Source organism: Balaenoptera physalus, assembly GCF_965194825.1.
Source record: "Balaenoptera physalus genome assembly, chromosome: 13".
Lineage (NCBI taxonomy): Eukaryota > Metazoa > Chordata > Mammalia > Artiodactyla > Balaenopteridae > Balaenoptera > Balaenoptera physalus.
This window is the reverse complement of record NC_138892.1, coordinates 59,874,019-59,900,189: the sequence shown is the minus strand read 5'-3', so window position 1 is coordinate 59,900,189 and position 26,171 is coordinate 59,874,019. Positions and strand designations below refer to the sequence as shown.

The following is a 26,171-nucleotide window of genomic DNA, read 5'->3' as shown; positions in this document are numbered from 1 at the left end:
AAGGGGGAAGGTACTTGCATATCGTCTATAGAAAATGTCCCCAAATCCCAGAACACACAGGGAAGACATGGATTTGGAGCAAAGGTAAACCCTGCAAAGAGCACAATTCAGATGACTGGTGAGAGTGCTTCAGCTGTGCAGAACAGGAGTCAGGAGGGAAGGATGCAGGAGGGCACACAAGGCAAAGGAGCTATGAGGTGCACACTCCTCCCAGACAGAACTCCTCCTAAAACAGAGGTTAGTTCTAAGACAAGAGTAGGTTACAAAGCAAGGAAGTCAGGGGAATTAAGGTGAGAGAAAGGCCAAAGCAGAGGAGAACCTTCATGAGGGGAGTGATGTGAATTAAGAATTGAGAGAGTTGAGTAAAAGATTTATTAGTGCAGTCAACACCATGGAACAGCACATATATAACACAACTAGCAACCTGCAGAGACACTAGTGCAAAGGGTAGGGAAGCCTTAACTGAGCTTCCTGGCTCCATCTGAGGGTGACAACAGGAGGGAATGGGCCTGGGTAAGGCAGGCAGGGGCAGAGGGGAGTGGAAGAAATGTAGTAACCAGACTAAGTATAGCAGCGTTTTCAAATTCCTGAGCACAATGTCCTGGAGCTGGAACATATGACTGTTCCTCACCCCCTTCAAGCTGTATTCCCTCCTCCCCACAGTTCCAGTGGAGCCATGACCCAGCTACCCAGACCTACAGCAAGCTGGCCTGGAAAAAAGCTCCAAAAAGAGCAGCTTTATGGCCATCTCTCTCCAGCCCACTTCCACCTGCATATCAAGACAATCATACCCACTATCCCTCCCCTTCTCTTACTCTTCTAGTCACCCCAGGGATTAAGGAATGCCCTGGGCATCCCGAAATGCAGCTGAAGTCCTAAGGGGGTATGGGTGAGACAGCACAGCTTGTACTCAGAGACATAATTTCTATCCCATCTTGCCTGATGAAGCTTAGAACCCAGCTATATATCTCCAAGGAAACCGGGTGTTGGGGGGAGTGGTGGGCAGGATTTCTTCAAAATTAATACTCGAAGTCCAGAGTTTTACAGTGAGACCCTAGATGGGCTGGGAGCAAAGTTCTCCAGAGGGCACAGTCATTGATGCTGGACTGTCACATCCATCACTGGAATAGAGGAAGCTCCTCATCTCAGATGGGTTATGGAGGATTGGGGCAGACTTCAGTTCAGCCAAGGACTCCCTTGGCCTTTCCTATATTAAAGCCAAAGGTTGTGCTGAAAAGGAAAAATATAAAACAGACCCCATCCCCGTCCCACCCTATCCAAAAATCCCCACAATAGGAACAGCAAAAGAAGTTTTAAGTTTTGTTAATTTTTTTTTTCTTTTTCCTTTCTTAAAAAAAAAAAGTAAATAAATTAAATTGCCAACAATGTGGCTGGGCTGGAAAAGTGGGGTAGCCATAATCAGGCCATTCTTAAAAAAGAAAAACTGTGAGGGAGGGAGTGAAATATAAACAAACAATGGCCAAAGAAAATTATCAAAATAACTAGTTACAATCACAGGGCTGAGAGAGAGGGGACTATGGAACTATTATGGCCTGTGCCAGAGGCAGTGCCTACACAATTTCAGCAAAAGCCAGAGAGCTGCTTCCTGCTGAGCATATTCACCCCAATGGACTAACCCCTCACCCCCAACCCTGTCATTCCCTAATCGTGAGAAAGCGTAGGAAAGAAGAGCTCATCTGGAAATTTTCGGCATCCCCACCTGCACACCTGCAGACCCGGCGGGAGCCCACGCCTTTAAGGTGGGCTGAACAGGGTATTGCTTGGCACAGAGGTCCAGTCTTCCTCTAAGGGCCACCAGCGATGGCCTACTGGCCTCATTATTTCTAGGGTTTTGTTCCATCCTTACCATTTCTTTAGGATGTCTGCTCCCCAGAGCCGCCCTCTAAATGCTGTTTATAGAGTCAATAGGCCTGCCTGCTCTGGATTCCCTGGTTTTGGAGGCGGGGAACAGTTAAAGATGCCTCACTCCATCCTGATCCTCTAGAGAAAATGAGTATCTTTGTGCTTTCTGAAAATATCTGGAACCAGGGACCCTAGGCAGGAAAACAGAAATAGAGGTGGGGACTTTCCCAACCAGATGGAAAATATACAGACATTGTAGGGGAAGATATTAGGCAAAAGGAGGGAATCTGGGTTTCCCACCTGAAACGCTGAGCAGAGTGCCCTGGGGCCCTCTTCAGTGGCAGAAGAGCAGGGAGATGTGTGGCTCTATTGTTAGCCACAGTATTAAGGAAAGTGGGGAGGACTCAGGGCCCCGCTGCTGGAGTGACAGGATTTTCCGATTTTCATCTCTTCCAGATAGCCCGTCGAGATCTCCTATATCTCTTCCACGCCATGCGCAAATATCATGACAAGTCCTGGCTCCTGCACCATGTCATCACCCATGTGCTGGTTCTCACAGGCCATCACGACAACAGCCTGCTTGCCAGGGATGCGCTTGGCCACGTAGTTCTCATAGTAACGCCGGTTCATCTGTCTTGTCTCTAGTGTGGCCAGACCCTGGGGCCAGCTACGCTCATGGGCATTTTCGATCAGCTCGTTGACAATAGATGCAGGACAGCCACTCTCCACCAGGGAGCGCTTGATTACAGCCTGGAGTACAGCATCTGGGGTGGAGATCATCCCTCCCCAGCGGGTCACTCGTGCTGGCTGCAGGGAGTTCACCCACCTGTGTGGAGGGAGTTGGAGGTGGTCAGTCCAGCTCGTCCCCTTTCTCTGCATTGGCTTTTCTCCTAATAGGAACGACTGCCTGCTCTGCACTCAACCTAACTCGATTCCTCCTTCTTTCCTTCCATCATTAGTTCAGAAACTCCAGATCTTTCCCTAGTTGGTCCCATCCGAGTGTCAGCACATGTTACTCACCAGATTAAACTCCACGAGAGTAGGGTTCCTGTTATTTTTCTTAAAAATCCCAATACTTAGCACATGGTGCCTGGCATGTAGTAAGTGCTCAACGAATGTGTACTGAATGAAGCAATTATTCCTCTATACTGTGTCCCTCGCAGCACTATTTGCACTATACAGACTGACTCACAGTTTAGTCTATGAACTATGCAGAACTCCAGAACTGAAAGGGATCTTAGACTTCACTTGTTTACTTCACTTGTTTTTGCTGTATTTTAGATCACTTTCCTGGATTTGTACTCTCTTCTTCTCTGAACAGTAAGCTCCCTGAAGTCAGGGACAATATCTTCTCTTTTTGGTCTTCCTAGCACTCCCACAGCCTTTAATACAGGGCTTTGTACATGTGGGTACCCATCTAACTCTTGGGTAAGCTTTCCCTTCCAACCACCCAAAAGAATATGAGATCCTCTGCTGGGGTTGAAGGTTATCGCCTTCTCCTCTGGCCCTGTTCTTCATCCCAACATCTGAGAAGCAGTGGCCTCAGCCCAGGCCTCTTCTTACCCTCCCCCCAGGTCTCAGTGCCAGGACGTGGGATGAATGACTCCACGTCCTGAGTGACACTCACTCTAGGATCTCGTTGTACTCAATCGTCTCCTCCAGGCTCTGAAGGTTGGGGTTGACACTGCGAATTGCACGCATGTACGCCTTGAGCAGCTGGATGTCTCGCTTCTGTGGGGGGGAAGGAGAACAAGGAATAATGGCTAAGACAGACAGTAGATGAGAGACAAAAGTTTGTCTGAGAATGAGGGAAATGGACAGATCTGAGGAACAACCAGAGTGGAAGCTTCATGAAGACAGGGATATGACTGTATCATTCCCAGCTGTATCCCCAGTGCTTAGCATAGTGCCTTCAAGGGAAGGCATTTGATAGATGTTAAGTAAATGAATGCCACTGATGGGATGAAGGGAAGCAAGAAGAGCTCCAGCCTGATTCGCTGCTATGCACAGGCAGAGTATCCACTGACCAGGCTCTCAAGCGTAGGCACAGATCTGCTGCTCACATTCACACCTGCCACCCACAGGCGCGAGGTTATCTGCATATGAAAGACGTGTTCTGCCCTGTGTTCTCTGCGCCCTACCTGCTCTGCCAGCTGGTGTTTGTGTTCTGCTGAGGTCTTTTCCAGCTCTGCAATTCGTGTCTGCTGCTGCTGTACCACTGAGCGCAGGTGCTTAATGCAGTTGTGGTTTGGCAGCTCATCTTTGGGCATCTCCAGGCTGCCACCCAGGGTGGGAAAAGAACAGGATAGGAGAATTAATGGGACATGTGAGCAAAGGCAGATAACTGCTGAGAGAGCTTTTTCCTACCTGAAATGACTAACATTCATTCATTTCCAACATTCAGGCCCCCTCTTGCTTATTGCCTTCATTTCCTTCTCCCCAGCTCCCCCTCGTCCCTTTGCTGTCTACTTCCTCTGGGCCTCTTTCCCTCTCTAAGACAGTGTTTCATCTCCCACGTGGCTCTCCTTTCCTCCTACAGATTCTGCCTGTGCACTCATTCCTTCTGAGAAGCCCTAGATTCACAGCCCTAGCTATCAGTATTTAATCAAATATTTCACACCCCAAAGAAAGAAAAAATAGGACAACAGGGAACATGAGAAGCCTGGAAATTAGAGCAGTCAATCTGACAAAGAGAAAAGTAGTACTGGATGAAAGGGAGGAATAAAGTGAATCAGTCTTTAGTGGTATCACAGAGATTGCTGAATTGCTGTCTCCCTTCTTTCATTAAAGCAAGAGCAAAAAGATCGTAGCTCAGAAAGCAGCACGGAAGTGAGATCTTGGAGCAGGGAGCCAGGGAGGCCAGGAACACTCGTTGCCTGCAGGAGACCTCTTCAGCTAGTGAGCAGGGGATCCAGAGACAGGGGTATAAACGGGAAGGCCCTTGTCTGTGTGGGCAGAAGAAGGGCAGGAATCTTACCCACAGCCCTGTTCACAGGTCACAGGCCGTTTTGGGTTGTGCTCACAGTCACTGAGGTGAGACATGAGGTTGTCAAGCCGGACAATAGCACTGCAGCCAAACACAGCGTTGTCGCAGGCGATCTGCAGCTTTGACAACATGTTCCGCATGATCCGAGGTACTGGGCGCAGGTGGGCGACCGTCACAACACTCCGGTCCACCGGACACGTCTGCTGCTGAGAGAACCACTGGGTGATGCAGGCGTTGCAGAAAGCATGCTCGCAGTGAGGCGCCTAGAAGGGAGAGCAGGGCAAAAGGGGCACAAGAGAATTAGCAGGAGCTAAGAGCCTGGGTACGATAACTCCGCAAAGCCAATCAAGCCTCTGCGCAGCTTCTAGGACCAGAGGTCCCTGGGGTCACAGCAAAGTATAGATCTACTATGGGCAAGGCAATGTGGGGGACAGGCTTCAGATATGTTTCCTGTGCCCAAGATTCCAAATGGATTGTGACATAAGACAAACAAGTAAAAAGTTATATAACAGTAAGAGATATAAATAATATTCCAGGACAATGAGAGGACATAAGGTAGTCAATTATTAATTACCAACTGGATTACATACACAATAATTGCCAAAGAAATCCAGAGGAGGGTGAGATCTTTCCAGTCTAGGTCAATCAGGGCAGGTATTTATGGACAGGACAGAATTTGATATGGGTCTTGAGGGATAAGTAGAGAGGAGGCGGGGGCAGAGATTTACTGGCAAAAGTTCAAAAAAAATTTTTTTTGGCCACACCACGTGGCTTGCGGGATATCAGTTCCCCGACCAGGGATTGAACGCGAGCCACAGCAGTGAAAGTGCTGATTCCTTAACGACTAGACCACCAGGGAACTCCCTCAAGTTCTTATTTTATGAGGCCCAACCTGAGGCGTTGCCCTGAGTCCCAATGACCAGGGCTACCCTCCAAAACAGGACTAGATTTTTGTAGAATCACATTCTTTTCAGTTTCATAAAGATCGTATTTCAGCCTACTTCCTTGATAATGCAAAGAGAGAGGACTCTCTGGCCTCTGTGGAGACACAATCTGGCCTCCAGCATGGGACAAACACAGTAGGCACTCACTAGATGTTGACGAATGGATGAATGACTCGAGCACTTATTATGTCCCAAACATTTTGCTACGTGCTTAAGATAAAAAAAGATAGACAGTTTCTGCCTTCAAGATGCTCACAGACACCAAAGACTGTAACACAGGAAGGCTTCATAAGGAAAGAAGTCATTCTCAATATCATTAATCCAACTGTCAGTACATTTTTATTTTTCACTTAAAGACATAATATTTGATTCTTTTCAAAATCTTATAGACCCTCTCTCCAAAAAAAAAATCTTCAGTTCGTCTATTTTTCCCCATCTGTACTGCCACTAACCCAGTTCAAACAATCTTCTCTCATCTGTATTATTAAGTATGTCTTCTAACTGGTTTTCCTACTTCTACCTTGCCTCTTTATAATCCATCCTACATTCAGCAGCTGTGATCGTTTAAAAAGGCAAACTAGATCATATTCCTCGCCTGCTTAAAATTTTACAATGGTTTCCGATTACACTTAAAATAAATCCAAACTCCTGCTCAGGATTTATAAAATTCTGTTTGATCTGGCCCCGTGCCTCTGGCCTCTCCTCACCTCACATCATGCTCCCAGCACTGACTTCAGGCCATTCTGGCTTTCTCTCTGTTCCCTGTCCACACCCTGCTCATTCCTGTCTCTGGCTTTTGCTGCTCCCCTTTGCCAGAATGGCCCCTTATCATTCAGATCTCAGCTCAACTGAACCTCTTTTGTGACCTTCCTATCTAAACCTGCCACCCCTGCAGAAGTATATAGAATGCGGTACCTTTTGTTTAAGAAAGGTAGGCAAATATACATGTACATTCATACTTGCTTGTATCTGCCCACATACACACTGGAAGGGTACCAAATAAACTAATAAACATGGTTATCTACGGGGGGATTAGGTGGACTGGGACAAAGATGGATGCAAGACTTGTCACCATATATCCTTTTACACTGTTTTGATTTCTGAACCATATGAATTTATTATCTATTCAAAAAATAAATAAATATGATACAGGGAAATCAGTATCCCTAGCAGAGGCTTTCTACCCTTGGAAATGTGTCTGGAACCTGGCCTGCTTCTCAGAAGGTAAAGCCTGAGTCGGTGGGGGGTGGGGGGGGAGGTTCTGCCTTAGTCACCAACTGCCACTGACTTCTCCACATGTGACTCACCTCAAATGATAGTGCTAGAAAACAGACAAGGCCCCAGGGTGGGGAGGGGACTGACATACCCCATGACCTCTTGACACCACCAGGAGAGCTTGCTCCACACCCAGCCAATCTGCTTCTAATGGTCCAGGGCTAGCTGCCACTGGAATGCAGTCTGATTTTCATTCAGCTCAGGCATCTGTTCTCCTTTGGGTAGTTGAAAACTGGAGAGTAAGAATAAACTCCAAGAATCAAGGGGAGCCCCAGGGAGTTGTATTAGCAGTGAGTGGGGGAAGGGTCATGCGACCTCACTGACCAGTGTCCTGGTTTGGAAAATGGGATTATCTCCAGCTAGCCAGGAGCGGCAGAGGATTAATTGGTATTTACAGAGTATAGGCAATAAGGACCATGCAGAATGGTGTCCCATGAATACAACGGTTAAGAATTCATCTCACTCATTATACTTGCCTGGTAATCATGAGCTTCTCCTCATACTTGCCCCAGGAAGATACAATTATCTCTGGTCTGGCAAAGCTGGTAGAGAAATGACCTAGTGAAGGTGGCAGCTTTCATATCAAAATGCAGAGTACATGGCTGCATCAAAAACTTTTTTTTTTCAGTAAATCCCAGGGAGAAGCTAGGTCAGTCCACACAGTTCCCCACTTCCTATTTGTTAAACAGTAGGCAGGCCTGCAGGAAGACTGGCTGATTACCTGAAACACTGCATCATGAAAATGAAGAGAGAACTTATCAGGAGAGTCCAGAAGTTCAGTCATGGGTAGGAAGATGGAACCTAATCAGAGCCCCTGAAGAGAAAAAGAAGCTACCAAACTACTGTCAAGAGGACAGAAACAAATAGCTGACCATTTTACAGCACGGAAGTCTCGCAGTGACCTCTGAAGAAAATCTGAACCACTGCGCTTCTGTGGTGTCCACCTCTAGACAGATTCTGGAAGGCCCTATTCCTCTTGTAGCTGCCACTGCTCCTTCGCACCAAACCTCTATTCTGCGTGTGTCAGGAGTGCAGGGAGTGGGGGAAGGGGGGCCTGAACACAGTGCCTTCCCCATTGGCCCCATTTCCTATTAATATATTTTTTTTTAATTTCCGAATTTTCCAATTATGTTTTTCTTTTCATATATATAAATTTATTTATTTATCTATTTTTGGCTGCGTTGGGTCTTTGTTGCTGTGCGCAGGCTTTCTCTAGTTGCAGAGAGCAGGGGCTACTCTTGGTTGTGTGCATGGGCTTCTCATTGCGGCGGCTTCTCTTGTTGTGGAGCACAGGCTCTGGGCGCGTGGGCTTCAGTAGTTGCAGCATGTAGGCTCAGTAGTTGTGGCTCGCGGGCTCTAGAGCGCAGGCTCAGTAGTTGTGGCGCACAGACTTAGTTGCTCTGCAGCATGTGGGATCTTCCCAGACCAGGGATCAAACCCATGTCCCCTGCATTGGCAGGCGGATTCTTAACCACTGCGCCACCAGGGAAGTCCCTGAATATTTTGTACTAGCTCCACTGCCATCTATTGCCCCACCAAACCTGCCATCAGACCGACTCACCTGGACTGGCTCCTCCAAGACTCCACTGCAAATAGGACAGATAAGGTCTTCGTCAACATCCCCCTGGAAACGGGTTACATCATACCCCATGTCTCATCACTGAAACCCAGGTCCTGGAATGAACAACAGAGGAAAAAGAGGCCAGTTCAGAAGATTACAGATATGTGCCAACTTGATCTCATTGCCAAGATTCGTTCATTTGTCCAATAAATATTTATTGAGAACTTACTATGTGCCAGTCATTTGTGGGCGGGGGGAAGCTGACTCAAGAAATTTAATTCTAATGGGAAAAGATTTTATATAAATATACACTTAAAATATGAAGTGATAAATGCTTTCAGGGTGAGCACAGGGCACTATGAGGCCAAGAGATGTGGATACCTGACCCAGGCTGAAAGGAGAGGGAGGCTGAGAAGTTTTCCAGGACACCAGTGGGACGAGCAAGTAGTTAGCTAGGTTGTGTGTGGGGGCGGGGGGAGCCAGGGCAGGGTGGGGCATTAGGGTTTTAGGCACATGAAAGAGCACGTTTAAAAGCCCAGAAGGGGACTTCCCTGGCGGTCCAGTGGTTAGGAATCCGCCTTTCAATGCAGGGGACGCAGGTTCGATCCCTGGTCGGGGAACTAAGATCCCACGTGCCCTGGGGCAACTAACCCCGCGCCGCAACTACTGAGCCCATGTGCCACGACTAGAGAGCCCACGTGCTCTGAAGCCCACACGCCACAACTAGAGAGAAGCCTGCACACCGCAAGGAAGAGTCTGCGTGCCACAACTAAAGAGTCCATGTGCTGCAACTAAGACTTGACGTAGCCAAAAATAAATTAATTAATTAAAATAAATATTAAAAAAAAAAAGGTAAGAGAGGATATGATGAGTTCAGGCAACTCTAAGTGGTTCAGAAAAAGTTCGATCTGAAGGGTGCAAGAGAGAGAGTGTCAAAATACAAGGCTGGAAAGGCACCAGGCCGTGAGAAGTCTTATGTAAGGAGTTTGGACTTTATCCTGAAGGCTATGGGGAGCCACTGAAAGACTTAAAAGGAATGATGTGATAAAAGTTCTTTTTTAGAATCACTCTGTAAACAGGGGTGAGATTAGAGACAGGAAGAACATCTAGGCAGGAGAGAAATAGTGAGAGTCTGAATTTAGGTGGTGGTGATGGGAGGGAAGTTCAGGAGAACAAAGACTCAAAGAGCAGCGAGGCTGCCATGCCCCTTCTTTGAGCTCCTAAGGGTCAAACCCAAACAAGACATCACTGAACAGTAACTGAAACTCCCCTGTGAACATCCAGCCAGTGGGCTAATTGGAGCAAGGATGGGCACCTGATATAAGGGCAGACTATCTACAGACCAGCCATCAGCTGTGATGTCCTGAAAAAAATGAGCTGAGTCAATCATGTAATTCTCAGGAATTTAGAATCAGGCTGTTCAATTTAAAAGGGTGGGGAGTGGGGGATTTCCCTGGCGGTCCAGTTGTTAGGATTTGGCGCTTTCACTGCAATGGCCCAGGTTTGATCCTTGGTCAGGGAACTAAGATCCCACAAGCTTCGTGGCACGCCAAAAATTATGCAGAGAGGCCTTGATAGGTCAAGTGCAAGCTAAAGTACAACACTGGACTGAGTCAAGACTGACTGGATTTAGATGCCCGGTTCTACTACTCATTAGCTGTGTGACCTTGGGCAGGCTTACATATACTTCTTAAGCCTGCGTGGCTTTTTAAACAGATAAAATTGGTATAAGTAATAATAGAAGTGACTCTCACAGAGTTGCCCTCAAAGAAACAATACATATAAAACATTTAGCACAATGCCTGCTGGCACATACTAGGCACTCAATACACAAGAGTAACCATTATTTAGGTATACATTTTTTTTTTTTTTGGCCAAGCCACATAGCATCTTCGTTCCCCAACCAGGAATCCAACCCGTGCCGCCTGCAGTGGAAGTGCGGAGTCCTAACCACTGGACCGCCAGGGAATTCCCTATTTATGTACATATCTAATTTCTACTACTTGATTAAAAATTCCTTAAGAGTAGGAACTCATGTGCTACATCCAGTTTAGCACCAAGCACAGTTCTTTACAAAACAGTAAAATGTTTGGTATGATTAAATGTTGCTTTAACTGGGAGCTTCCCAGCAGAGTACAGTGGACATGTATTTTGCCTACCTAACAGCCCATTTTCTGTAAACAGCATCACAATTTTCCTTTAGGAATCAGAACCTGTTTCCTAGTGGACATGTGACCCAACCTAGGACAGTGAGAGAGATGCCTGGGACTTCTATTGGAGCCCTCATGGGGTTTGCATAGCTGGTAGGATGTACAATTCAGAGTGGTCAGTGACCATCTCTGCCATTAATGAGGACAGCCTACTTACAGAATGACGCCATAATTGGGAATTCCCTGGTGGTCCAGTGGTTAGGGCTCTGCGCTTCCACTGCTGGGGGCACGGGTTCAATCCCTGGTCGGGGAACTAAGATCCCACACGCCACACAGCATGGCCAAAAAAAAAAAAAAAAAAAAAAGAATGATGCCATAATGAAGAAAGCAGAGCTGAGAAATCAAATTCAGCTGAAATCATTTGAGGGCCTGGATTCAGCCATGCCTGAAGCCACAATCACTTTCTGAACATAAGTTACATGAGTCAGTAAGTTCCCTATTATGTTTAGGCTGGTTTGAGCTGGGTTTTTATCTCTTTAAACTGACAAAAATCCTGATTAATATAGGCTAATGGAGACAAGAAATCACAAGGTTCACTTTGGAACCACTTATCTTTCTTTACCCATTTTATATAGGAACAACAATACCCAAGGACACTGCTACAATTACACTGACCTCCATCACCACCATTTCTCTGTATTCTTGTTCCTCCATCTCTAGGGCCTAAGTTCAGGGCCTTGGGCTTACTAACAACCCCTCTGAAACTGACACTCTAAACCACCTTGGTCTGGCTATCTTCCTCTAAAATAGGGATATCCATCTATGTGTCTCTCCTCAGACCTTTGAGCTTCTGTTCCTATGCCAACATGCCCTTGAATAATCCATCAACAGTAATGGATTAGAGTGAGTATATGAAGGGTAATATTAAAGACATCATAAAGTGAAATGTGAAACCCAGAACTAAGGCCCCTTGTGATTCTCCTTGTTGCAACTCACTGAACTGGACAATGAGGACAGTGGTAAGAGAGCCAAGAGCAGTCCAGTGTCACTGTCCTGTGGACCTCCACTACTGAGAGCTGTAGTGCAGACCATGGAGTTGTTCACTTTAGGAATTCTACTCCCTTTCTCTCTCATCCACATGGCTCCAGGAGAAGCTGCCTCACTAGTACTGAGACTTTAACCTAGGCAGCAGCTGACTGGGACAAGGGTGAGCATGCAACCCAAGCCAGGCCAACGGATCCTATCTCTGAGAATTTTGAGCTTGACACCAAGAAAGATGAGTTGGTCTTTCTTTGCCTGTCATGTGGACTAAGGAAGACAAATCTACAGAGGGAAAGAAAAGACTGAAACAGACACAGTGAGAAAGGCCTGGATGAGAGCTGGAAAGTCCTGAGGCTTCAGAGTGACTGGTTTGTTCCCAAGACCTAGTTGCCTTCCTATCTTTGGCTTCTGTGAGACACCCTGTGTATCCTCTTTTTGCTTAAGCTTTGAGTTGGGCTTCTGTACCTTTTTAAAAATTATTTATTTATTTATTTGGCTGCACCGGGTCTTAGTTGTGGCAAGCGGGACCTTCGTTGCCACGTGCAGGATCTTTAGTTGCGGCATGCAGGATCTTTTAGTTGCAGCGTGCAGACTCTTAGTTGTGACACGCGGGATCTAGTTCCCTGACCAGGGATCGAACCCAGGCCCCCTGCATTGGGAGCACGGAGCCTTAACCACTGGACCAGCGGGGAAGTCCCTGGGCTTCTGTATCTTACAGCCAAAAGAATCTTGGCTCAAACAACAACAAACAGACAGCATATAGCATTAGAAGTTTGGAGAGGGATGGTTTAAATTAGGAGTAATGAAGGCGCTAGGACACTAGGATTAGAATTAATCTGAAAGCTATGGGAGTACCTGAAGGATTTTTGTTGACATAAATTTACAGGGTTTAATTTTTTATCTTGACAATTTCAGACTTACAAAGATCCCATATATATCCTTCATACAGACTCCTTAAATGTTAACATTTAACCACATTTATTTTATCATTGCTATATATATACATTGATAGATGGATAAAAATTTTCTGAACTGCTTAAGAGTAAACTGTAGACTTGATGCTTTTAACCCTAAATAACTTTACTGTGTACTGTATTTCCTAAAAAGAACATTATTTTATATATTGATAGTAAAATTATGAAAATCAGGAAATTAACATTGATGTAATACTATATTTACAAACCTTTTTTCCAATTTTTCCAACTGTCCCAATAATCTCCTTTAGCAAAAGAACATTCAAGATTATGTTGAATTATGTTATGCACTGAATTGTCAAGCTTCTTTAATCGTTTAACTGCAAAAGTTACTAAATCTTTTTTGTCTTTCATAAATTTGACATTTTTAAGAATACACACCAGGTATATGAGAATGTTTCTCAATTTGGATTTGTCTGATGTTTCCTCATGATTAAATTCAGGTTTCATTTTGGGCAAAAATACAAAGGAAGTGGCATTGTGTTCTCAATGCATCATATCAGGAGCACATAATGTTGATTTGTACTGTTCCTGGTGATACTAACTTTGACCCTTTGGTTAAGTGCTGTCTATCACGTTTCCCTACTGTAAGAGTTATTATTTTTTCCTTTGTAATTAGTATAAATGTTGTAGGGGAGATTCTTTAAGTGTATGTACACCTGAAGGATTTTTAAGAAATTGATATGATCAGATTTCTGTTTTAGACTGGCAGATTCTGGTAGCTGTACAGAAAATATAGGGGGTAGGGAAGATTAGAGAAAGTGAGACCTTTGTAGGAGTTTATTGTAAAAATTCACATTAAGAAAAAGTATAAAGGCTCAAACCAAGACATTTCAGAGAAGGAATCAGGAATCAAGCGGTCCAGTGGTTGGGACTCTGCACTTCTACTGTGGGGGGGCCCGGGTTCGATCCCTGGTCAGGGAACTAGGATCCCACAAGCCGGGCAGCGTGGCCAAAAAAAAAAAAAAATAACATAAATAAATAAAGATTTAAAAAGAAGGAATCTGAATCTATATTGGTTCAGGAAGTAATAAAAAGATGACTCTTTTGTTTCTGCCTTGGATAATTAGTGGTGAATTCTTATTTACCAATATAAGAATTAAAAAAAAAAAAGATCTGGATGGGGTAAAAAAATAATGATCCTAGTTTTAGACATGTAGAGTTTGAGATTCCAAGTAGATATCCTGAAGGTAGTAGCTGATGGGTTTTCAGAGGCCACACAGGGAAAGTATACAGAATGAAAACAGAAAATGAGGGTTGGTCTGAAGACTATAGAACCCTGGGGAGCACTGACTCTTTGCTTTATTTTTTAGTTTTTCTTTTTTCACAAGTATATATGACTATATTTTCATTTTAAAAAAATACAGCCTCTCGGGACTTCCCTGGTGGCGCAGTGGTTAAGAATCCGCCTGCCAATGCAGGGAACATGGGTTCGAGCCCTGGTCCGGGAAGATCTCACATGCCGCGGAGCAACTAAGCCCATGCGCCACAACTACTGAGGCTGCGCTCTAAAGCCCGCAAGTCACAACTGCTGAAGCCCGCACACCTACAGCCCATGCTCCGCAACAAGAGAAGCCACTGCAATGAGAAGCCCGTGCACCACAACGAAGAGTAGCCCCCACTCACCGCAACTAGAGAAAGCCCATGAGCAGCAACGAAGACCCAAAGCAGCCAAAAATAAATAAATAAATAAATAAATCTATATTAAATAAAAAAGAATATAGCCTCTCTTCCCACCTTCCTCTCCCCATCCATTGCTTGGTGAACATTCATTCTTTCAATTGCCCTTCTTTGCTATACAGATTCTTTTTTCGGCTGTGCTACATTGCATGGGGGATCTTAGTTCCCCAGGGATCAAACCCGCACCCCCTGCAGTGGAAGCACGGAGTCTTAACCACTGGACCTCCAGGGAAGTTCCACAGATTCACGTATGAGTAAGACAGATAAGGTTCTTTCTCTCATGTAGTTTATATTCTAGTGGTAAGAATTTCCAATCCACCAGTCTAAGCCTTGATTACAACATATTCTGCCATTACTCTCTCATGACTGAAGTTTGCCTGATTGCCAATTTTTCCCCTGAAACAAATCATGTTGCAATTAACACCCCTTGTAACAAGATTTTTTGGAGCACAAGAACAAATATCTCTCCTAGGACAGATTCCACTGAGAGGTGGAATTGCTGCACTGAATGGCGTGCCTGCTATTTGTTTTCCTAGACACTTCCATACATACTCTGGAAAGGCCTTTTCAATTTACACTACCAACAACAGTGCATGAAAATACTTTATCAGTGACATTTAAAAAGGGGGACAAAAAGGAGCCTGCAAAAAAAGACTGAGAAAGATTGGCCAGAGATAAGAGAAAATTGTGGAAAATCCTGGAGAAGATGGTCACAAAATTTAAGGGAGTTGGGGGTGTAGGGAGGGGGAGGGAAAGGGGAATGCTTATTTCATGAGTAGAGTTTCAGTTTTGCAAGATGAAAAAGTTCCAGAGATCTGTTTCACAACAATGTGAACATACTTAACATTACTGAACTGTATACTCAAAAATGGTTAAGGTGGTAAATTTTATATTATGTGTTTTTTACCACCCACACACACACACACACAAAAGCTAAGGAAGTGGAATGCTTAGTGGGAAAAGAAGTGTCAAAAACTGCAAACACAAGTCAGATTAAAAAAAGCAAAAACTGCCAGGATGTGGGACTGTGGACACCACAGCAGAAGGCGGTTTCATGGAGTTGGGTGGCACTGTGGCGAGCAGTTTCAGTGAGGCATTGGGAGTGGAAGACAGACTGCAGTGGCTCACAGTGAACAGGTGAGACAGAGAGATGGGGACTGAAGACAACCCTGTCGAAAGCTTGATTTCCAAGGAAGGAAAAGAGAGAGAACCATCTAGAGGAGCACTGGAGGCTAAGGAAGAGGGTTGTGTAGGGGTGTTTTTCCTTATGATGAGAAAGGCTTGAGGATGTTTATGTACTGAGAGGAAAGCACTAGTGAAGAAGGAAAAGTAAAGATGGGAGAGAATCTGGTCACTGGGGAAAAAGGTAGGAAGGACATCTGGAATTATGTTAAACAGGAAGAGGGACACACTTAAAGCAGGACAAAAGAAGGGATGGTACTAAAAGAGGTCCAGATAGTTTTTCAAAAATCACACCCGTAAACTTTTAAAAATCAGATAATCACTTATTCATTTAAGTGAACAGTGAAGATATAGTTATGCTTAATTATGGTAATGTAAGCCCATCTGATGGAATAGCATATCTATTTTTAAATGATGCTTATGAGGAATATACAGTAACATGATACAATAATAGATGAAAAAAGTAGGACACAAATTTGAATACAGATCTGTTTAAAAACGTACATAGGGCTTCCCTGGTGGTGCAGTGGTTGAGAATCCGCCTGCCAATACAGGGGACACGGGTTCGAGTCCTGGTCTGGGAAGATCCCACATGCCACGGAGCAACTGGGCCCGTGAGCCACAACTACTGAGCCTGCGCGTCTGGAGCCTGTGCTCCGCAACAAGAGAGGCCGCGATAGTGAGAGGCCCGCGCACCGCGATGAAGAGTGGCCCCCGCTCGCCGCAACTAGAGAAAGCCCTCGCACAGAAACGAAGACCCAACACAACCAAAAATAAATAAATAAATAAAAACGTATATATTTATAAATAATCCATGCACAAAGAAACCAGAAAGAATTATCAAAATAACAATTGTTTTATTTAGGTGTAGGACTAAGAATAATGTTTTTCTTCTATTTTTAACTATCAAACGTTTTATTGAGCATACATTTTTTTTGTCATAATTCAACTTTAAACAGTCTTCCACAAATACGGAAAAATATTTTTTTTTAATTTAGAAATTACTTAAGAGTAAAAAGTATAGGAATGCTTTTACTTTTGAAGTTCAGGAATAAAAGATGACAGAATGTGATCACACCCAGAAGTTTTCCCTATTGACTTGATTCAGACAGTCTTATTTTTGCATTGAGAGTTAGAATGGACCATAAGAGACCATCTGGTTTAACATCCCAGGGCTGGAATCCCCTCCACAGTACCCAACAGTCACTCACCCTGTGCTTAGACAGTCCAGGGAAAGGTCAAGATAGGGTGCAGAAGGAGCACAGATGAGAAATATCTAGCCTAAACTCAAATCTCCCATAGCATTCTAGAATGCCTATGTCCTTCTAAAACAGGGTACCCGGAGCTTCACCTGTGCACTGACCAATATGAACACAATGGGACTATTACCACCTTTCCTCTCTACTTCAATTAATGCCACCTGACACTGGTTAGTGCTGTTCTGGATGATAGCTACCGCCACACTCATAGTCAAAACAAACACACAGAGTTGGGATGAAAGGAAGGCACAAGAGAAAGTCAAGAATAGGTGCTACCTGAGACAGCCGCTACATGATAGCAAAAATATCACCAAATATCCATAATTCACCTGTTGAACTGCTGACTTTACAATATCTACCTCAAATAAACAAATTGTAATCTGGTTTCTCTACAATAGCTATTAAATCAATCAGAGGAAAAAAAAATTATTGCTGCCTTAAAATGAACCAGGTATGAAGTCTTCCAAGATACACTGCTAAGAGAAAAAAACTACGGTATATAATAGTATATGTAAATGTGCCACCATGATGTGCCACATAAATGTGCCAAAAATAATACGTATGTGACTATGCTTTCATATGCATGGAGCTCTCCACAAGGATATATAGGAAACTGCCAACAGTGGTTGCTTCTGAGTAAGGGTCATTAAGGAACAGGAACAGGGGGAAAATTTTAATTTCCTCAGTTATCCCTTTGTACCTTTGAAAAAGATTTTCTCTGTGTGTGTACTCAATATTCAAATAAAGAAATAAATTTATAATTATCCTAAATTGTGAAAGTATCAAAATTAAGATTAAATCAAAAAACATGTCCAAAATACTCAATGTCACATATACTATATATGTCATTTATGTCATATAACATATACAACATACACATATAACATGTAATATACTATAGCAAGGTCTGGAAAAAATGTACTCTTGCAAGAAAAAGTTAATCAAGGTGAATCATAACAAAAAACCAATGTCCTAAAAAAGTATATTTTTTACCTTTTACCTAGCAATCCTAATTCCAGTAACTTAGCCTAAGGAAATAATTACACAAGTGTACAAAACAATATACTAGGTTATCTAAACATTGTTTATAATAGCAAAAAAAAAAAAAAACAGAAATGACACAAATGTCCAGTTTAATTCCTTACATCCATAAAATGGGATACAATGTAGCATTAAAATAACTTAGATATATTTGTTTTTATTAATATTTATTTATTTAGATTATTTAAATTTATTCATTATTTATATATAAGTAAAATAACATTTATACATATTATATATACTATAGTGCCATGTTTGTTAAAAAATTTTATGTGTGTACACACTTATATTGGAGAGCATCTAGAAGGATATATATTAGAGAAGCTGTCTCTAAGTGTAGAATTTTAGTACTTTTATTTTTTATTTTTATTTTTTCTCCATATTTTTAAAATTGAAGTATAGTTGATGTTCAATATTATATAAATGACAGGTGTACAATAAAGTGATTCACAATTTTTAAAGGTTCTACTCCATTTAGAGTTATAATAATATATTGGCTATATTCCCCGTGTTATCATAATATATTGGCTATATTCCCCGTGTTATCAGTACTTTTAATTTCACTCACAGTTTTGTTTTTGTTTTTTTAAAGGTTAGACTTTATTGCCTAGATTCTTTTTTTTTCTTAATTTATTTATGTATTATTTATTTATTTTTGGCTGTGTTGGGTCTTCGTTTCTGTGCGAGGGCTTTCTCTAGTTGTGGCAAGCAGAGGCCACCCTTCATCGCAGTGCGCGGGCCTCTCACTATTGCGGCCTCTCTTGTTGCGGAGCACAGGCTCCAGACGCGCAGGCTCAGTAGTTGTGGCTCACGGGCCCAGTTGCTCCGCGGCATGTGGGATCTTCCTAGACCAGGGCTCGAACCCATGTCCCCTGCATTGGCAGGCAGATTCTCAACCACTGCGCCACCAGGGAAGCCCCACAGTTTTTTTTTTGTTTTTTTTTAATTTTATTTATTTATTTTTGGCTGCGTTGGGTCTTCATTGCTGTGCGCAGGCTTTCTCTAGGTGTGGCAAGCGGGGGCTATTCTTTGTTGCAGAGCGCAGGCACGGGCTCTAGGCACTCGGGCTTCAGTAGTTGTGGTGCACGGGCTTAGCTGCTCTGCAGCATGTGGGATCTTCCCGCACCGGGGCTTGAACCCGTGTTCCCTGCATTGGCAGGCAGGTTTTTAACCACTGTGCCACCAGGGAAGTCCCTCACAGTTTTGCTTTCTTAGTTCTTCTTCTTCTTTCATTTTTTTTTTAAACAGTGATCATGTTTTACTTATACAATTAAATAATAATTAAATCAATATTTATTATGTCTATATGCTAGCCACAATTCTAAGCATTTCTCATATATTAACTCAACTAATTATTAAAATAACTCTATAAGTTACTCTGTGAGGTGGGCATTACCATGATCCACATTTTACAGATGAGAAACAGATGCACAAAGGTTAAAAAGCTTCTCCAAAATCATACAGCTAACAGGTGGTGGAGACAGATTCCAACCCAGGCAGACTGGTCCCAGAGCTCAAGCCTTTAACTGCAGTGCTAAACTGCCTCTCTAACTGAAAAATGCAAGTTGCAAAAATAGTATGGTCCCATTTTGTACGGTATGGTCCCATTTTTATAAAAACTTTTTTTTAAGTGGTATATGTAGTGTACACATTTAAAAAATCTAGATGCTGAGATTATACTTTTGATCTATGTTATATATTTCTGCAAGATTTAATTATTTTTAAAAATCAGTTACTTTAGAGCAAGGGGCAAAAATTAAAACAATATCCTTTTCTTCCTTGTTGCTATGGGGCAATGCAGAAAGCAGGCTGAGAGCCTGTATTGTGCTTCACTGTGCTTTCATTTTAAAACAGTGCTAATAATGTTACCTTAAGGGGGAATACAAATTCTGAAAAGTTATCATAATGGGGTCTCAGGGGATCCTACATCGCCAAAAGAAACAGCAGAGAACTTCCCCAAAGAAAGTCTCAGTTGGTGCAGAGATGGCCAGAGGGTGTGGGAAGCCACCAGCCAGGCTTAGGAGTTGCAAAGTTCCTACCATAAAGTCAAGGTTTACAAAACTCTGCAAAGATGCTGGGCATTGTTCTTTCTAAATAGAAACCTCCACTTTATCTGCTTGGAGATGCTCCTGTTTTATCTACCCTCCTATAACTATATCCTTTCAGAGGTGTGGCCTCGAGAATTAAGGGGAAATTTAGATTTCGATTCTGATTAGGGCATTTCCTATTTGTCATCTATGGCAAACAAATGTTGAAGTGGTTATACACAACCTTGGAATCTAGCTCCTTGCCTCGTCTTGCCCTGCCCCTAAGCAGACAGTCAAGCTGACAGGCTAGGCTCCTTGACTATTCCTTCTACTCTCGGGGACTCTCAACACTGCTGTAGGGCTGTCACTGGGGTGGGTTATCATTTCAAGGGGGATGCAGTACAAGAATTCAACCGCTCACTGCCCTAGGGACAGAAGCCTTAATAAAACTGAAACCACAGGGACCTCAAGAGTCACAACCAGTGACCACATCCACTGGAAGCAGAGTTTCCTAGATCTTCTCCTTGAGTTATGGAATAGGAAAAGGCCTTGGAAGGTTTCACTCAAGTTGGGGAGCTGAACTAAAGTAGCACTGAGGTGTCCCTTTAGACTTATAGGCGTTCTGCCATCTTCCCTGATTTGAACATCCTGAACCCAAACTGAAAACTGCATTCCCAACAGGCCAGAACCAAACCAGGTAATTATGTTGCTATACTTCCTGTTACACTGGGATGTCTCTCTATATTCCTAGTCAGCATTATTATAAAAATGCGAGAAGTTTATTAGACCCCTTCCTATACCCTTTTTTTTTTTTTTTTTTTCCCGATACCCTTTTAACTTACTGTTGCAGTTGTTTTCACTGTTCTACCCCTAGAGAGAGCTAGGAATTCAAAACAGATTGTTTCTGGGCTTCCCTGGTGGCGCAGTGGTTAAGAATCCGCCTGCCAACGCAGGGGACATGGGTTCCAGCCCTGGTCCTGGAAGATCCCACATGCCCGGAGCAACTAAGCCCGTGCGCCACAACTACTGAGCCTGCGCTCTAGAGCCCACAAACCACAACTACTGAGCCCGCATGCCACAACTACTGAGGCCCGTGCGCCTAGAGCCCGTGCTCCGCAACAAGAGAAGCCACCGCAATGAGAAGCCCGTGCACTGCAACGAAGAGTAGCCCCCGCTCGCTGCAACTAGAGAAAGCCCGCGTGCAGAAACAAAGACCCAATGCAGCCAAAAATAAATAAATAAAATAAATTAAAAAAAAAAAAAAAACAGATTATTTCTAACGGAGCCTGAACATTTATCCTCCCTTATTCAGGGTTTCTTGAACCCATGTACAGGTGTGCAAACCATGCACATTCACACACACACACATATACAGACACACACACAGGCACACACACACGAAGAGAAACATTACAGCAACCACTCCAACCCATTTTAGAGTAACTGGGCATGCTGTCACCAATTCGTGGCAAAAGCATACAGGTAAAAGCCAAGTATATGTGCTGTAGTCTCCTTCTGATTCTCTCTCCTCCATGCCCTAAATACAGCAAAGGTGCAGAGGGCTGAGGATTCAGCCCAATTACTACAAATCACCAGACACATAGGAAAAGGGCCCCATAGCCTGCCCCAGTGTAATGAAACAGATGACTCCTAGGAATTTCACCCTGGTGAAGAAAGTAGCTGGTAGAGGGTGTCTCACAGGTGTCCCTAAAACATTTCATCTTATCTCCCTGTCTCCCAATAAAGAAATAGATCTGGAAAAAAAGAAAACTGAGTTGAGAATCTAGAAACCTGAGTCCTAGTTCTAGCTCTATTACTGACCAATGTATAACCTTGGGCAAGTTACTTAACCTCTCTGGGCCTCAGTTCCCTTTACTCCACATAAAATGAAACATCCGAAACTACATAAATTCTACATAAGTACAAGAATAGGCTAAATTATGGGATAATTATATTACACAAGGTGCCCTGGCTTTATGAGAGCAAAGTCTGGCCTTGCTCTCTTTTGGCAACTCTCTCCACTTTCCAAGTGAAAAAAGTGGTCTTTTCCATTTAAGCAGTAGAATCCTTAGAGTGAAGTTACTCCCTCTCTTAGAGAACTGAGCTCTTAGGAACTCAGGTTCCTCATTGCCTCTAAAGTTCCATTTAATTCCAGAATGCTGTGATCCAGACTAGATTTAGCACAGGAGATTTTTAAAGTTAGGCTTCTTCAGCACATTTTAATTGGTTCAATTTAAAGAAGAATCCAGAGGGCACACAATTCTTCAACAACTCCCAACTAACAACTCTAACACCTAAAGTGAGGCTTACCAGGCCTCAAAGACCAGCAAGGACCTGCCCCTTGGTCACCAGCACCAAGCACTATTTGTATGGTTACCCCAAACCTCATCTTCATCCTATATACACAGCCCCCTTGCCAGTACAGACATGTAAAAGAAACAGAAAACACAATCCATGTCCTCAAACTAAGGTGTAGGCTTGAGCCCAATGACTGAGTACACAGGATATAAAACACATAAAAAGAGTAAAATTTACTAAGCAATTTACCAACAAATAAAAGTTAATAGTTCATGTAAGACATAAGTATGCAAAGAACAGATTGATGTGGGTTAATCACAGAAAGTTTTATGCATAAAAGAGTTTTGAGAATCAGGTTCTCAAGAGCAGAAGGAACCCGGATTGGCAGAGAAGAGGGTTCTAGCCCAGAATGGGATTCTGAATCAAGGCTCTTTACCTTCCAAATGTTGGGGGCAGGTTCCCTGTTCACAAGGCTCCAACCCCCTGATGCTTCCACTCAGTGCCACTCAGGAGACGCTCCCAGTAACCCATCTTGCTGGCTATTCTCCGACTGAGTCTTCCTTCCTAGTGACAAGCTCCATTGCCAAGGGGATGGATGTGATGTCACAATCAGGAGCACTCTATTAATAGGAACAAGGAAGAAAAAGGTGAGTCAGAAGAACTACCTGCACTTGGCAGTGAAACTAGACAGACTTGGATCTGGTGGTTGGTTGAGGAAGACGAGACAACTCCACTAAGAACTACAGGTTTCAAGGCTAGGCATCCAGGCTACCCTCTAAGGAGTGAGATCATCAGCTAAGGAATCACACGCACGGGCCAGGTGATTGAAACATAGCTGAGAGGGGGAGAGAAAGGGACAAGAAGAAAGGTAGGGAAGAGGAGCTGTCTGAGATAGAAAAAGGTTCTTTTATTCAGCGCACACAACTAAAAGTAATGTCAATGAGTCCAAATCTGTGGCTATACAATGCAGAGAGCCATGACAGCTTACATGCACAGTATGATGCTTTCATGTTTCCAAAGTGCTTTCACACAAATTAATTCATATAAAAAGAAATTCTGGGCTTCCCTGGTGGCGCAGTGGTTGAGAATCTGCCTGCCAATGCAGGGGACACGGGTTCGAGCCCTGGTCTGGGAAGATCCCACATGCCGCGGAGCAACTAAGCCCGTGAGCCACAACTACTGAGCCTGCGCGTCTGGAGCCTGTGCTCCGCAACAAGAGAGGCCGCGATAGTGAGAGGCCCGCGCACCGCGATGAAGAGTGGCCCCCGCTTGCCACAACTAGAGAAAGCCCTCACACAGAAACGAAGACCCAACACAGCCATAAATAAATAAATAAATAAATAAATAAATAAATAAATAAATTCTGTCCTACTCTCTGCTTGGAAAATACTGTTTCATAAGAAGATACTCAAGAATGTTGGTACAGGTGCAATTCTACTTCCAAGTCCAGAAATATTCCTGAGGGGATGAGGCTTTAAAAAAAAAAAAAAAAATGAAGAGGCAGTGAATCAGGAAATTATTCTAGGGTAGGAAACTGGGACGACTAGCGGTAGCAGTAAGATTAAGATGACCAGACTCTCATTACTAAAAGGATGAAACTAGAGGGAGACAAGGTTTCAGACGCAGAATAGAAACTATTCAAATTCTTTTCCTCACCTTCACATCTATCAATGTTAACGGCTATGTTAGAAAGGATGACGATTTTTATTTATTTATTATTTATTTTTGGCTGTGTTGGGTCTCCGTTTCTGTGCGAGGGCTTTCTCCAGTTGCGGAGAGCGGGGGCCACTCTTCATCGCGGTGCGCGGGCCTCTCACTGTCGCGGCCTCTCCCGTTGCGGAGCACAGGCTCCAGACACGCAGGCTCAGCAATTGTGGCTCACGGGCCTAGTTGCTCCGCGGCATGTGGGATCTTCCCGGACCGGGGCACGAACCCGTGTCCCCTGCATTGGCAGGCGGAAGGATGACGATTTTCAGTCATAAAACAGAGACCATTTCATCCTGAGTCTGGTATACGTGCTCATTAGTTTACTATGTTCATCAGCCATAACACATTACTGTGGTATTTTAAAACTAATCAGAGGATAAAAGTGCAAGGCCAGATCCACTTTCTCTTCCCTGTAGTTGGAGGTGGGGGGAAGTTGATCTGTCTCTCCCATCCATAATACAGAGGAGGGTATAATGCTTCTTCCATTTTGACAAGAGCAACAGCCTGACACAAGCACCTGCACCTCAAGAAATGCTTCCAGGAGCCAGTGAGAAATGCTTCCAGGAGCCAGTGCTGTTGGCTATGTTCAGTGTTCCAGTGACAAGTTCCAGACTCAGAAAGCAAACAGTTATCCAGCCTGGGAAAACCAATCCTCCTTCACTGCTCCCTTGACCAGAACAAAACAGGATTTTTCAACTGAGAGGAGGACCAGGAGTCAGGAGACTTGGGTTCTGGTCCCAGCTCTACCAACTGTATGACTTTTAACAAGCCATGTATCCCTTTTGTAATTTTCAATTTCTTCACCTGTCAAATAGGGAAAATGATAACTGCCTTATCTACCTTACATATTGTCCAGGAAAATCAAATGACATAATAAATGTGAAAGCATACTGAATACCGCTATTCATAGGTAAGGTATTTGCAGTAACAGACTGCAAAATAAATTTAGAGTACTGAGGGCCCACGAGGAAATGCTTGAAAGAAGCCTGTTCTTTCTTTCCCATTACTGGGTACCAGGCACAGCCACAAAGTCGGCTGGACACACAGGGCAGTAACATTATTGCATCACTCAGATTCCCTACCATTCCTATCTGAGGACAACTATCAGCCTGCAACATTATCAGCTTCTTGCTCTATTGTCAGACTAAAACCACCTGTATAGGAAGGGATTAGACTATCACTACCACAGCCCAGTCCCCAAGAACAGTGATTCAGTAGTCTCTAACAGCCACATTTGCTACTAGGTAGAATGAAGTCAGTTTCTGAATGGAGAAGATGTCTGTCAGTCCCTCAGGCAAAACACCCTCACCCCTCTCAGCTTTCTGCTCCTTCTCCGGCCCCCTCCTTCCCAATCCTCAATTTCCTCTGCGTTCTGGTTTGGAGGCTTTTCGGTGTGTGAAGAGGGACTGGCAATCCAGGGCAGGGATGTAAGGAATGTGAGATTCCTTCATGGAGGGGTGGGAGGGAGAGGGGGGAAGGAATGGAGGAGGAAGACAAGGCTGTCAAAGACAAGGCATGGGAGAGGAGCCAAGCTATGGCGCTTCGAGGGCGGGGGTTCAGGTTCCGCCGCCCCTGCCCAGACTGACCCCCAGTATGTTCCCTGCCTCCCTTTCCGGCCCGTCAATCACTGCCCATTTAAACACCACGTTGTTCCCCCAATTCCCCCTCCCCCCGTCCTCCAGCCAGCCCAGGCCCCCTCCCGCACTTCTTAAAGCTCCCCCACTCCAATGGACCTCCCCAACAACCCACCCATCAGCGCCCCTTTATCACCTCTAGACTCCTCCCTATTACTGCTCCCTTCCTCCATTTTTCATCTTCACTCCCATCCCTCCCCCTGACCTCCAATAGCTCGAACCCCCGCCCCAACCCCCCTGGGACCTTGCCCCCTCCCCTCCCACACCCTCTTTTAGGTGGGAGCTCGCGCAGGCGCCGTACGCACCGCCCTGGAAGCGGTCTGGACTCTCCGTACCCAGGCCTGGCTGGAGCTGAGGCCGCAGCGGCCAAGGGATAGCCCAGGTGCCGGGTCCCAGCTTTTCCTGGGAGGGGAAGGGGAAGGGGAAGAAGACGAGAGATGGTTCCGACCACTCTTCGCGGTGTGGGACGGATCCCTTGCCCCGCCCACCGCTGCTGCGCAACCTGGCGGAAGCTCGTCACCAAACTCCGCCTCTTTGTTTAACTCAGAC

The 26,171-nt window shown here is 44.3% G+C and overlaps 1 protein-coding gene across 11 annotated transcripts; it reads right to left on the bottom strand.

Moving 5' to 3' along the window:
* Window positions 1-358: 358 nt before the first annotated feature.
* On the bottom strand, window positions 359-26,124 carry RNF41 (ring finger protein 41). 11 transcript variants are annotated; one of them, XM_082421851.1, is made up of 10 exons: window positions 25,928-26,113; window positions 22,718-22,901; window positions 10,997-11,092; window positions 8,630-8,742; window positions 7,545-7,610; window positions 7,160-7,300; window positions 4,841-5,112; window positions 4,005-4,140; window positions 3,491-3,594; window positions 359-2,689 (listed from the first exon to the last, which is right to left on the bottom strand). In XM_082421851.1, the coding sequence occupies exons 7-10, from the start codon at window positions 4,987-4,989 to the stop codon at window positions 2,338-2,340; spliced, it is 741 nt and encodes a 246-aa protein (XP_082277977.1). In that variant the 5' UTR covers window positions 4,990-5,112; window positions 7,160-7,300; window positions 7,545-7,610; window positions 8,630-8,742; window positions 10,997-11,092; window positions 22,718-22,901; window positions 25,928-26,113; the 3' UTR covers window positions 359-2,337. The 11 variants fall into 11 exon arrangements, 10 of the variants coding, with proteins under 10 accessions (XP_082277977.1, XP_082277978.1, XP_082277970.1 ...); XM_082421852.1 differs by having other exon boundaries at window positions 7,160-7,283; XM_082421844.1 differs by lacking the exon at window positions 7,160-7,300.
* Window positions 26,125-26,171: the final 47 nt, after the last annotated feature.

Excerpts from the sequence above, each read along its gene's own strand:
- RNF41 (XM_082421843.1), bottom strand. The coding sequence starts at position 8,719 with ATGGGGTATGATGTAACCCGTTTCCAGGGGGATGTTGACGAAGACCTT. Across the intron at positions 5,113-8,629 it reads TCTTGGAGGAGCCAGTCCAG|GCGCCTCACTGCGAGCATGC; the intron begins GTGAGTCGGTCT and ends TCTCCCTTCTAG. Across the intron at positions 4,141-4,840 it reads ACCTGTGAACAGGGCTGTGG|CCTGGAGATGCCCAAAGATG; the intron begins GTAAGATTCCTG and ends CCTGGGTGGCAG.